The sequence below is a fragment of the Rhinolophus hipposideros genome (genome assembly GCF_964194185.1).
Source record: "Rhinolophus hipposideros genome assembly, chromosome: 18".
NCBI classification, from domain to species: Eukaryota; Metazoa; Chordata; class Mammalia; order Chiroptera; family Rhinolophidae; genus Rhinolophus; species Rhinolophus hipposideros.
In genome coordinates this window covers 10,611,422-10,623,828 of record NC_138064.1, presented here as the reverse complement: position 1 = coordinate 10,623,828, position 12,407 = coordinate 10,611,422, and the positions used below count along the sequence as shown (strand labels likewise).

At 47.1% G+C, this 12,407-nt stretch overlaps 1 protein-coding gene across 8 annotated transcripts in view; it reads right to left on the bottom strand.

Moving 5' to 3' along the window:
* PDE1C (phosphodiesterase 1C) overlaps positions 1-12,407 on the bottom strand; it is a 516,178-nt gene that overhangs the window by 361,517 nt on the left and 142,254 nt on the right. For all 8 annotated transcript variants that reach the window (XM_081080159.1, XM_081080148.1, XM_081080160.1 and 5 more), the window contains one exon: positions 5,328-5,378. Coding sequence is in view for 4 of the 8 variants with exons in the window: in XM_081080155.1 (XP_080936281.1) it covers positions 5,328-5,378 (51 nt within the window). In the remaining 4 variants the exon portion in view is untranslated. The remainder of the gene's footprint in view (positions 1-5,327; positions 5,379-12,407) is intronic.

Here is a 12,407-nt window from a genome sequence, read left to right as displayed (position 1 = left end):
CCTGAGCTCTTCATACATGGAAATTCTAGAGCTGCCATTGTTGATAATTTTCTACGGGAACACATGGGAAATGAAGATGGTCAGTCCTTGGGTATTGTTGAGGTGGACCTAAGGCTCTACATAGGATCTGAACATTTTAGAAATAGTTCGACTTGCTTAAGACAAATCAGAAACTCTCCAGACACAGTTCCTGCCCTGTCCTGGGCCCTTTCCATGACTCTGGGGCACCCATAGTACATGCCTCTGAGAACACTGAATATCCAGCCAGCAGCCACGGCCACTGCTCGTGGCACTTCTCAGCCCTTTCTCCCACCCATCTTATCTTCTCCTTGCTCTCATCATCCTGGTTCCATCGCCCATCCACCCCCAACTCAAGCTCCTAATACGGCAACAGACCCTCCTGGCTGGGACAGGCCCTTAAGGCAGTTCTCTGGCTGGTGGAGTCCAGCACTCTGTCAGACACGATTTTGAGTTTGCCCTGGGGTTGCACGATGGGCATCACCATGTAAGAGGCGCTGGCTCACCTCCACCCCAACCCCAACACTCACCCTCACTGTACGTCCCTGTCTGTCCCCACCCAACTCTGTCCTGGTCATTCACCCAGATCATACATCCAGTACAAAAATACTAGGTGATCTCTCTTGGCTTTATCGTCCATCGACGCAATTACTCCTCTTACGGCTCTTCAGTACGATACTGTTTCCCACACTATCTGGATTCTTAGCTCCCAAAGCAAAAGTGGTCAAATTAGGCTCCATTTTCTTACTGCTTTTAATACCTTTATTTTCTTTTCAACCACTACCCTTCGCAGGGGAGAAATTATTCTCCCCTCAGTTAGGGAAGCAATCAACACTTCAGTTGCCCACTACACAAGCTTTGGGGGCAACGCCTCCCTCCGCAAGGTCTCTCCCAGTCCCCCCCCACCCCCCCACCTGTCCATAAAAGCTCTGTGCTTTGCACTGAGTGGAGCCTCTTTTGTCTCCTGGAGTAGATAGAGGTTCACACCAAATTCTGGGCTTTGCCTGCCACCCTGTGGCCATGTCTGGACACTACACATGGCCTCTCGAAAAATTGTATTGCTTTTTCTTTTTTTCTGCGATAAAATTGACATAAAATTCAATTAGTCGCTGGTGTACAACATAATGATTCAATATTTGTATATATTGAAAAATGATCCACAGTAAGACCGCAATATATCTAGTCAACATCCGTCACCACCATAGTTACAAATCTTTTTCTTGTGATGAGAACTTGCAAGATCTACTCTCTTAGCCACTTTCAGGTGTATCATACAGCATTATTAACATTAGTCATGATGTTGTACTTATTTTATAATCCATGAGTTTTGCTTTTGTCTTTTAGATTCCACATATAGTGAGCTCATATGGTATTTGTCTTTCTCAGTCAGGCATTGTACCTAGCATCGTGAACATAGATGGTCTTTGAAGGCTTTGGGGTGTTTTTTTTTAAGATTAGACATTATCGTCTCTACTTCTTAACTCCCACTCACTCCCCAAGCCTCATTTACTGCTTGTCCCCTCCAGAAGGACTCCTTGAATCCACTCCCAGCCAGACCGGATGAGGTCTCCGCCATCAGGCTCACACAGCTCCTGTACCAATCTCCAGCATTTCCCTCCACACGTCTCCATCTCCCTGATTGGACTGTGAGATGTTTGAAGACAAACTTACTCATCGGTGTGTTTCCAGAGCCAGGCACCGAAAAGTCTTCAAAATATATGTGGAAGGAAAGGAGGGAGGGAGGGAGGGAGGGAGGGAGGGAGAGAGGGAGGGAGGGAGGTGACTCAGAGTACTGATATATGACAACCACCAATACTTACTGAGCTCTCACGATGTGCAGCCGTTGTACTTTATATTATTTGTCCCAGCTTACGAGGACCACTATCCCCCTTAGGGATCCCAGCCTCATCCAGCGACTGAAGGGTTAGTGCCTGGCCTATCCCGGGCCTCCTGGACCTTGGTCCTTCACATTAGCTAAAGCCAACATCTGTTCCCATTGGTAAAATGGAGACACCAGGAGGCTGATGTGAGCACTGGCTGTCAGAAAGCTTTGCATGTAGTACCCACATGAGGTGCTCTACTGGCTCGTCCTGCCCACTGCACAGGAAGCCCCCCACTTAGGAGCTCCAGCCCCAGGACAGCTGGCCGCATGATGGGTGCCATTCCAAACCATGCGTTGGTCCCAAGCCAATGTATATCTTAGAGTCAGGGTCACTTACCCCCACGGTCTCCTAGACACTGTCATGCTACTATAGTTTTCTGAGGGGAAGATAATATTCTCCACTTCCTTTGAATCTCAAACGCCTCCCTCCCTCCTTCTCCTTCTGCACCCTCACTCCTAGGAGAATGACTTCTTAGCTACTCTATGCCCCCAAGGTTGTTTCTTAGAGGCTCTGATTAAGGTCAAGCTGACCAAAACCCACTGCTAAGCCCGAAATGATGGGGGCAGGGGTGGTGAATGGTCCCCTGATAAGATCCAGGGTCTCACAACTCACTCCATAGCATCGACCACCACAACACTGCCATTTGAAGGCTCATCAAGTGTCTCCAGTCTAAAGGTGACAGGAACTGAGCTTGACCTACGGGCTTTGGTATTGATTTCTTTGAGGAAGGTACGATGGTTCTGGGTGGTGGTATCAGCCACGCAGAGACAAGGTACTGAGAAGAAAGCCAAGAGGGGAGCTGCACTGTGGAAGTGACCCTCTTCAGAAATGGACCAGAATGAGGCTGGCAAGGTGGGTAAACCAGCTGGCCGTGGTGGGATCAGAAACCAGCCCTTGGAAAAACGAGATGTTTTCATGACTCCTGCCCTCTAGTTCCCTCTGGTTCTCCCTTAGGGTTTCCTAATACAATTATTACAGCATCTCTGTTGCAATATGGGGAACCCAAGAAAAATACATACATTCAAAATTGGGCAAAATCTGTACAGAAATGAGCAGCATATTACAGAAGCATCAGGAATCAAGATGTAAGAACCCCAAAGGGAAGGAAAACGTTGGGATTACTTGGGTGGGGGGCACTACGCCAGCCCCTTCCTTCCCTCCCTGAGCTCTTTTCTGCTGACCACCCCCCACCCTCCCACCCACCCCCAGTGGATCCAGTTTTCACAGCTTTTCCAGCCTTACTCTTGCTTCCCACTCCCATTGGCGTAATTCCATGTTGAGCAATGCACACAGTCAGGATTTACATACATCCGGTTGATGCAAAAATGAGAAAATGGTGTCGTACTTCATCTTCCAGTATGCAGGGGGAAAAAAGTCTATCGTCATCCAAATCCGTGCACTTTTCCCAAACTGAACATTTTATTCACACCATACCAAGTGAAGTGAGTCTCAGTCAGACGAGGCTACATTATGAATTATTATTTCCTTCCTAAAAGCCACCTAATTTGCTACAAAAAGATTTAGGAGCTAATGTTCCATCTGACTTCTTTCCAGAATATTGTACTAAAGTCAGAAAATATTTTTTCTTTTGTTTTTTTTTGTTTTTTTTCAGAATCAGCCCAACTTAACTGGTTTGCCACTGATTACTTTTCTCCTACATAGATATCCCAGCCCTTCACTTATCTTCTACTGATCAGCTTTCAAGTGACACATTATCCTCCCAACCTGGTCACACAATTTAGAAGTTATACAAGCCATGTATAAGAGAAGTTACCCTCTTCTCGCTGTGAAGGGACTGACCACGCGAGGTTTCATTCTGGCTTTCTGGTGAAAGGGCCCCATCCCCCTCCGATACCCTGTGACGCGTGTCAGAAGGCCAGGAATTCCCGTGGAGATGCTCAGAGCTCAGAGCACCCGGCGTGATCCGGTTGCCATTCCAGCTTATTAATCCGCCTGACTACTGCTCAGGAGATGAAGAAATAAAGGGACTAAAAGCATAATTGTTATCCTGCTTGAGCTGTGGGATGAAGTACTTATTTTGGAAATAATGATTCCAGGTAGGAGGGCAGTGAAAATTGGGGCCTGTGAGAAGCAAGTGTTTTATAACACAGTTTCTAAAATGCGAGCACTTAAGGCTCTTTCATTATCATATATTATTACAGTTCTATAAAAATCGTTTCTAGGAATCAATCCCAAAGAGTTGAAGCCTCCCAAAAAGGAACTAGAAGGCAGAATTTAGAAGAAGCCCTATAAATAGAGAAACAATAGGTTCGACCGTATAAATAGAGAAATGATTCCTATGAAAACTTGTTATGGCAGTGTCCATCCTCAAGGCGTGACTGACCCTATGTGAACAACGCGGTGAGTGGACACTTGCGTAGCTCTTCTCATGCCATGACTTCAAAAGAAAGCAACTTTTTTAAAAGGAGAAGAGATGGGTATGAAGTTCCTGGTTTTCAGATGAGAAAGCTGAGGCCCAGAAAGGATACGTAAAGTGACTTTAAGTGAAAGCCAGTGGAGTAGTGATGGCGCTGAGGGGGCGGGGGGTTGGGGTGGGGAGAGAATCCCCCCGTGTTGATTGACAGCTCCATCATGGCCCCACACGAGGCCCTGCCAGCTTGGGGAGTATGTCCACCCCACCCTGCTCAATCTCTGGTATTTCCTCGCCCCATTGGGATCCCGGTTTCCATTAACCTGCTCGGTAAGTTGCTGAGCACACCAGCACAGAAAACAGAAAGGCTTTTGACTTCAGCTCTCCTATTAGGATCAAGACCCTGGAACAAGGAATCAAGTAAACTTCAGGGGGAGCTCCGAGACCCTAGCGAATACCCCTGTCCCAAAGGCAAACTAGTCCATCTATCTGAGCTTCACAATGTCACGGAACTCTGGCAAAGCCCTGGCCCTAGCCCATAGTCCACTTTGGGTGGCGATGATGCTTTCACGGCCCATGGGCCTTGAGAGCTAGAAGCAGTGCACATATTCAATCACTCTATCTTCATAAAAAGCCCACCCCACCGCAGGGCACAGTGAGGGGTTCCCCGGGGCAGCGACTCCGAGGTGTGCACAGAAATCACCTGAGGACTTGTTAAAATGCAGCTTCTGATTCAGCAGGTCTGGGGAGAGCCTGGGGCCCCCAGGTGATGTCTCTTCTGCTCCTGGAACCACAGTTCAAGTAGCAAAGCCTAGAGCAGTTTGATAAACCACAGTTCTCAGAACTGAACAGGAAAGTGGTAATGAGTAGATCACACCCCCCCCACCCCTGTGATGGGGCCCAAATGGCATATTAACCCATTGAAGACATTTCCTATATTACTCTTTTTTGACAGTGTTTTACTGACACCTGGCAGGATTACAGGGGTGAACCACACAAGCGAAAAGTCCTCTCCGCAGGGAGCCCGAGAAAGGAGTGAAACAAGATTTACTCACTGGAGAAGCGGGCAAGGGGTCTGGCAGTCTTGTCTCCAGCTTCATTTGCAACTGGAAAAAAAAAGAAGATGCATTTAAGAACAGGGCATGTGTATCCACAGAATATGCCCAACCTATCGCTAACTCTCGCATGATTTAACAGGAGTTCTAGTTTAAGAGTCTTTGTAAGAGAATAAAACCAACTTTGCTCCCTCGCTCTCGGTATTTCCAATGCTGCTCTCAATGCCTAACTGCGGTCAAATGTCTTGATTGATTTGATTAGAACATCTGAATAAAACTGGAGAGGACCTAAGCTATATCAACTTCACTATTCCTGGAGGACTTAACTGGCTTGCATCCACTTAGCAAGAGGCCTGCACGCCTGGCTTCCTAGCCAGGGTACGTCCGTTCTTCTGCCTCAAGCTTCCTCTCCTCAGACTGTCCCTCGACACGCAAAGGCACCCCAACCACCTGACGTAAGTCCAACTTGCCAAATGAATAGGGGCAAAGCCAAGGCATGGATCTAAGAAGATAAAAGGGTTGCCTTTTATTAAGAAATATATTTAGATTTAGACTCTAACAAACAGGGGGCTTCAAAATGAGGGGATCAGGAAATTTTTCAGAAAACCTTACCCTTAAAGCTTCTCAGAACAGTGTACCCTCCTCAGAAAAGGCCATCATTTTACCATGTCATAGAGTCCTCATCAATATCCCCTAAATTTATGACCACTATCTTTGTGATTTAAACAGACATCAATTATCAGGTAGAAATACAAATTTCACTCACTGTAAATATCACTTGTAAAGCCCATCACGATTATAACTTGGCTGTTTCATATATACAGTCAACAGGCTGTATAGCATTTGTGATCGACTTGAATGAACACCCAAAGCAATCAGTTGGAAAACCTGTTCATTTCAGTTTAGAAAAAACATTCAATAAACAGGCGAAATAAAGGAGGTTGCTCATGTCATCATTAAGGTGTGAGAAATGGCAGCAGCAGGACAAAAGAAATAACTGCTTCATCAGCGTACTACAGCATTTTGCAAGAAAATGAAGTCAAAAACTTCCTTTCACCCTCTCACAGACGTAAATGTTTTTAAATTTACTACGTATGGACCATGTTTTAAAAATGAATCGATTCAATCTCAATCTACTTCTGCACTTCTGTTATTTGCATTGCCCCACGGTCCCCACTCTCTTTGTACATGACAAACTTTGTGTAAAATGACCAGCAGGGGGAGGTGATACTTCATCCTGTTCCCACGATCTCTCACACCCCAGCAATTGAAAAAGACAGACAGACAGACAGGGAAGAAGGAGGGAGCTCTAGTTTCAGTACAGACATGAGTTTCTCTAGCCTTAAGTCCAAACTGTTTCCTCTTTAGACACCACAGACCTCTAAAGACAGAAAAAGAGCGAGGATTTGTTTCCAAAATATTGGCTGCAGAAATGGATAAGCTGCTTTTCAAGTCATATTACACAGCCTATTGCCATTGCTGAGAACACCAGCAACCACGAAAATGTTCAACCTGGAGAGCGCATGTTTTCCCTGTGGGAGGCCCGAGGTACAGCGACCCATTATTCATGTGGCAGTGGCTGCTTCCTCACTCACGGGCTCTTTCCTCCTCTCCCTCCACCCTATCCAAGGATGGGAATTGCTGACCCGGATCCACGTCATGCCAGGAGAAGCAGGAATCAAGGTCTAGGCCAGTGGAGTACCAGGAGAGTTGTCTCCACTCAGAAGGAATTTAAACCCTCTGCCAGCATTATTTTCCTAGACGCAGACCCAATGCCACACTTCCCTGTTAAAACGTCTCCAGTGATATCCCAACACCTACAAGCTACAATCCAGCTAATTTGGCCTCATACGGAGAACTGGGCCCCCCCTTATTTTTCTCAGCTCACGAAATCTCCTAGTGCATCCTCTTCTGCCAGCAACACGCTCTAAACTGATAGTTCCCAAACGCGCCCTACGCACTCTCCTCCTCCTTACTGTGGCTTCTGCTGCCCCCTCTCCAAGATACCTGTCGCCACTGCTTCACCTGGCCAAGTCCTACTCATCCTTTCAGATCCAAGTGGAGCCATCCATTTCTGAAAAGCTTCCCTGGTACCCACCACACCTTCTCCATCCAGAGATCTCTGCCCATTGCCTGAGTCCCCCTCCAGATCAGCAGTTCTCAAACTTCAGCAGGCATCGGCACCACCAGAAAGGTTTGTTAAAATGCTCACTCTTATTCAGTGGGTCTGGGCTGAGGCCCCAAAATCTGCATTCCTAGCAAGTTTCCAAGTGAGCCACTGAGGATGCCTGTTCTTTGGACCCTATTTGGAGAACAGCTGCTCTCAACGATAAGCTACCCCACCAAGGCAAGGGTCGTAACTTCTCATCACATTCCCAGTCTTTCCAACAGTGACTGGCGCACAGAACAATGCATGCAGTCAGTATTTTCAGAACTGGATGAGGTAGACTGACTCGATCCCAACTGCCAAGATGGCTCAGGAGACCGGGACTTCAGACTGGCTTCCAGAGGACTGTACAAAGCCCAGCTGTGTTTCATTTGGCTTCACATTTTTTAATGTTTAAGCAATTGGTTCTCTTTATTTAAAGATCAGGAGATTTCAACTCTGTATGCAGACCGTCCGCTTCTCTCAGTAACTGAAGGACTGTGCAGCCCCTCAGGCCAACAATGGATCGCGGTGGAGACACCCCCATGGCAGCTCCACGTCCTGCGTGTTCAGGGGACAACTCTCTGCTGGCTGGTGCTGGGCTTTGCATGCTTGTGGTGTGGTCCAGAAGTCAAATAAAAACAGACCTCTTAAATAACAAAGACTAAAGAATGAAACGAAAACTCAACAGACACCAGCACTACAGAAAGTGGTTGTGGCCAGGCTTGCTAAGCCCTTCTGTCCCCAGGTCACGAGCTGCCCAGATATGCTCAGGAGACGACTCAGACACACCTGGCTCCCTGGCCAATACAGGAGCCTTCCTACACTGCTGCTTGCCTTTTATTTAAAAAGGTACGCAGGAAGATTTAACAGTAAAGTAGAGGTCCCATGTATCAGGTGTAATTAGAGCTTGAATTTGGTAAGAGCTCCAAAAGTGAATGTGTACATTCGGAGTTATCCATGCCATGCTGTTGAGCAAAGCACACTGACCAGTACGTGTCATTGATTCTGTCGTTGTTCAATTGCATATTAGGCTGCGTGTGCATACAGGCACGGGAAAACCAGGAGCGTGTGCACCAGATACAGGTGCACTTATTTCCTCTGTGGGCTGGCATTTGGGGAGACTTTGAGCCTTATTTGTACTTTTCTGTATAAACCCAATGGTTTGCGATAAGCATGTGCCATGTTAATAATAAGGAAAGCATGTTTCTTTGTTATTGTTTTTTTTTGAACTGGAAACCTTGTGGTTGAGAGCCCACTGGCCCATGTGGGAACTGAACTGGCAGCCTTCGGAGTTAGGAGCACGGAGCTCCAAACACCTGAGCCACCGGGCCGGCCCAGGAAAGCATGTTTTTATTAAAGGAGTAGAAAACAATTGACTATTATTTTATATATATATATAATTTTGGATACTGTATGTGTATGTTTGTTTGTTTATTTATATAAAATGTGCTTTAGATTCAAATTTCAGAGCAGTCTGAATCTAGGGACTTCCCATCTCCAGTCCAACAAGGCTCCCTGTAAGACTTAAGAAATGAATCTCCCACTCCCCTTTCCAGCTGGTTCTACACATTCTAGGTCAGTGGTTTGCAGCCCTGGCACACATTAAATCACCTAGAGAACTTTTAAAGTCCTAATGCCCAGGCCACACCCCAGACTAATTAAATAAGGCAGAGGGAGACGGGGAGTCGGGGAGAAGAGACCCAAGCATCAGTCCTTATTCACATCCCAGGTGAGTCCAAAGAGCAGCTAAAGGTTCTGGAGCATTAATAAATGGTGTGACTTCCTACATCGTTATCAAAGCAACACTCAGGGATGAAGGTGTGGCTCACATTCCTTCCAAAATAATTACCCCTATTCAGTTCTTTTCAGGGTACTACTGTTTTGTCATTAAAATCCTGAACAGAGATATGTCCCTACTTTAAGAAAAATGCAATTAGTAAGACTGCAAACATAAGTATGGGGATCAATCAGTGGGCAGCTCTTCACATTGTGAAGGGTTCCTTATAGAAAGGTTCACCTCCCATTGCCTCTAACCTTCCACACAGGTGCTGAGCGTCACCTGGAAGCTGGGAGTTGGGCTAGACTCTGGGAGCACTGCAACAATAGATTTCACTTGGCCTTGACATACAAGCAAGTTAGGGAAGTAAGCTGTGCCTCTGTGTGGTCAGCTAAAGAACTGATTTTGATGATGATGATGATGATGATGATGATGATGATGATGATGATGATGGTGGTGGTGATGCAGATTCCTTGGTCCCATCCCTGATCCACTCAATCAGAATCCCTACAAGTGGGGATTCTAATTTTTAATCAACTGCCTCAGAAACTACACTCATGTTTGAGAAACAGCATTCTAAATATTGTTCCCCTGGTATGTATGTTGTGTATTGCCCCCTTCCCTCCACCACCCCCCCAAAAAAAAACTGGCCAGAAACAAATCTTGAAGTAAGGACTTGCCATGGAGACCAGTGGGAGGGAGGCAGGTGAGACAGGAAGTCAACTCAGAACAATGGGCATCTGGACCCCAGGCAAAGAAGGCGGGTCTGATGTCCCAACTAAGCCACAAACAATCCAGGCCAGGGGCAGCCAGATGGCTCAGTTGGTTAGAGCGTGAGCTCTCAACAACAAGGTTGCCGGTTCAATTCCCACATGGGATGGTGGGCTGCGCCCCCTGCAACTAAAGATTGAAAACAACGACTGGACTTGGAGCTGAGCTGCATCCTCCACAACTAGATTGAAGGACAACGACTTGGAGCTGATGGGCCCTGGAGAAACACACTGTTCCCCAATATTCCCCAATAAAAAATTAAACAAAAAAACAATCCAGGCCATCAGAACAGGACAGGGCAGGGTGGTCCAAACAGTTGTGGTGGTGGCCTGCAGGTGCACACTGCTTTGTAACCAAAACTAGCACCAAAAACACTGCCACCCTTGTTTTGAAAGCCCTAGCACCTGGCGAGTGTAAACGCAGCTGGGGTGTTAGGTGCCAGGGCAAACACACAGTGAGCAGGCTGGTGCGAGGCAGAGCCTGGCTTCCTGCAAGGCAATCTGCCCAATGCACTGGCTGCCTGCTGCTTTGCCACAAGCTCTGGGGCTGGCCCAGGAACCCTCCCAAGGTGAGGAGGGAAGCCTAGTTGCTGGAAAGCCAGGCACAAGGGACTCTCAGAGAAGAAAGGCTTGGAATGAGATTCCAGACATCTTCTTAGTTACAATAGAAGGTAAAGCTCAGAACTGCTCACAGATGTTCAGCTCACCCCACCTTGCCTTCAACTTGCAAAGACCTGAGCCAGGAGAACTAGATGGAATGCTGAGGAGAAAGGGACTTGGTTCAAGATCATGAACTACCTGTGCTTAGCGGTGACCTCCTAAGGAAAGGTCTTCCACGGGCATCTGATTGAGATTACATCCCAACTCCCCTCTTCCTCTGCCCCTTCCCTGCTCTATTCTTCCCACAACACTTATCACGTTCTCACAAGCTCTGTACTTTAGTCATTGGGTTTATTTCCTTTCTCCATCCACAGACCCCAGACAAGCATGGATTCTCTGCCAATGAAAAAAACGACTATATTCCCAGCATCTAAGTGACTGGCACACAATGTTTATTGTACAAATCAGTGACCAACCTTCTACCCATCTATCATGCAGAGTGCAATGGGGGCCAAGAACTAGAACTGGAGGAGGGAGGTGCAAGGACCCTGACACGCACTGAGCCTTACATATGTTGTAAGTATCCATTCAGCCCTTCAGAAATATTTATTAAAAACTGACCAAAGGGCAGATACCAGATGAAGCTCGAACAACCAGTCATAGCCCTGCCTTCAAACTGAATAAGACTGGCATTCCCGTTTGATAGACAGGCGGGACACTGGAGCTCAGAAAGCTCCGGCACCTTTTCCAAGAGCATAGAAATCCCATCCACACCCAGGGTATCTGGCTCCAAAGCCCATGTCCTTTCCACTTGGCCCCTTTGCCTTCCAAGAAGGGAAGGCAGATAGGAGCTTGCTCCAGAGAGACTACACCAAGAAGAGTCACACTGAGGTCTGACCCTGTCCCCCAAGCCACTCTCCCCAGTAAGGGCCAGCGGCAGAAAATGGGGGAGGTCACCTGCCTGGGACCTTGTACCCGGCACAAGCCCAGGAAATCGTCCGTCAAGAGAGGTCCTTTTGTGAAGTGGATATGTGGGACCAGGACTCACAGCAATGGGATCCAGAAAAGGGAGAAGCTAATTACAAAGGGACGGGCTTCGCTGCCATGTTCAGACATCAGCCCCAACTACCAGATGTCTCCCTAACCCTACGAAAGCTTCCCTAGGTAGAAAATGGTAATGAGGGAATAGAAACAAGAATCAAATTCATCTCAGCATGGAAAGCACTATGACTCATACAAATGGCCTCTAGGAGGCAAGACCTATTCTCTTTAACAGATGAGGAAACTGACATTCCAAGCGAAGTGGCTTGTCCAAGGTCAGACCAAGGCCAGGGAGCACAGCGGGAAGCGTCCTCCATTTCTTCCAGCTCTGAATCCAGCAATCTCAGAGAGGGGGATGCAGTCCTTCTCTGTAACTCCCACGTATTGACTTGTCAAGGGAAAAGCAAAAGGTTTGGCTTCCTTTGCCCCACTGGGTTTGATAAATGTTGATGCGTGATAACCCCAGGATCCGTTTTAAGCATAAAAATGCATAACTCCGACCGGTGATGGCCGAATCAAGGTTGAGAAGCCTTCTGATGCCAACTCTGAGCTTAGCAAGACATGTCTGTGAAGCGTACCAACGCCTGCCACAGGGAGGCTGCTGGGGGGGGGGGGCAGTAAGATGGGTAAATAGGAAAATTTCTGCCAGGTTAGATGGAACATAAAAGAATAGGGCCGTAAAATGGATAAGTCATAAGGATGACTGAGTCAATTAAATACTTAATGTAAAATACGTTATTGGA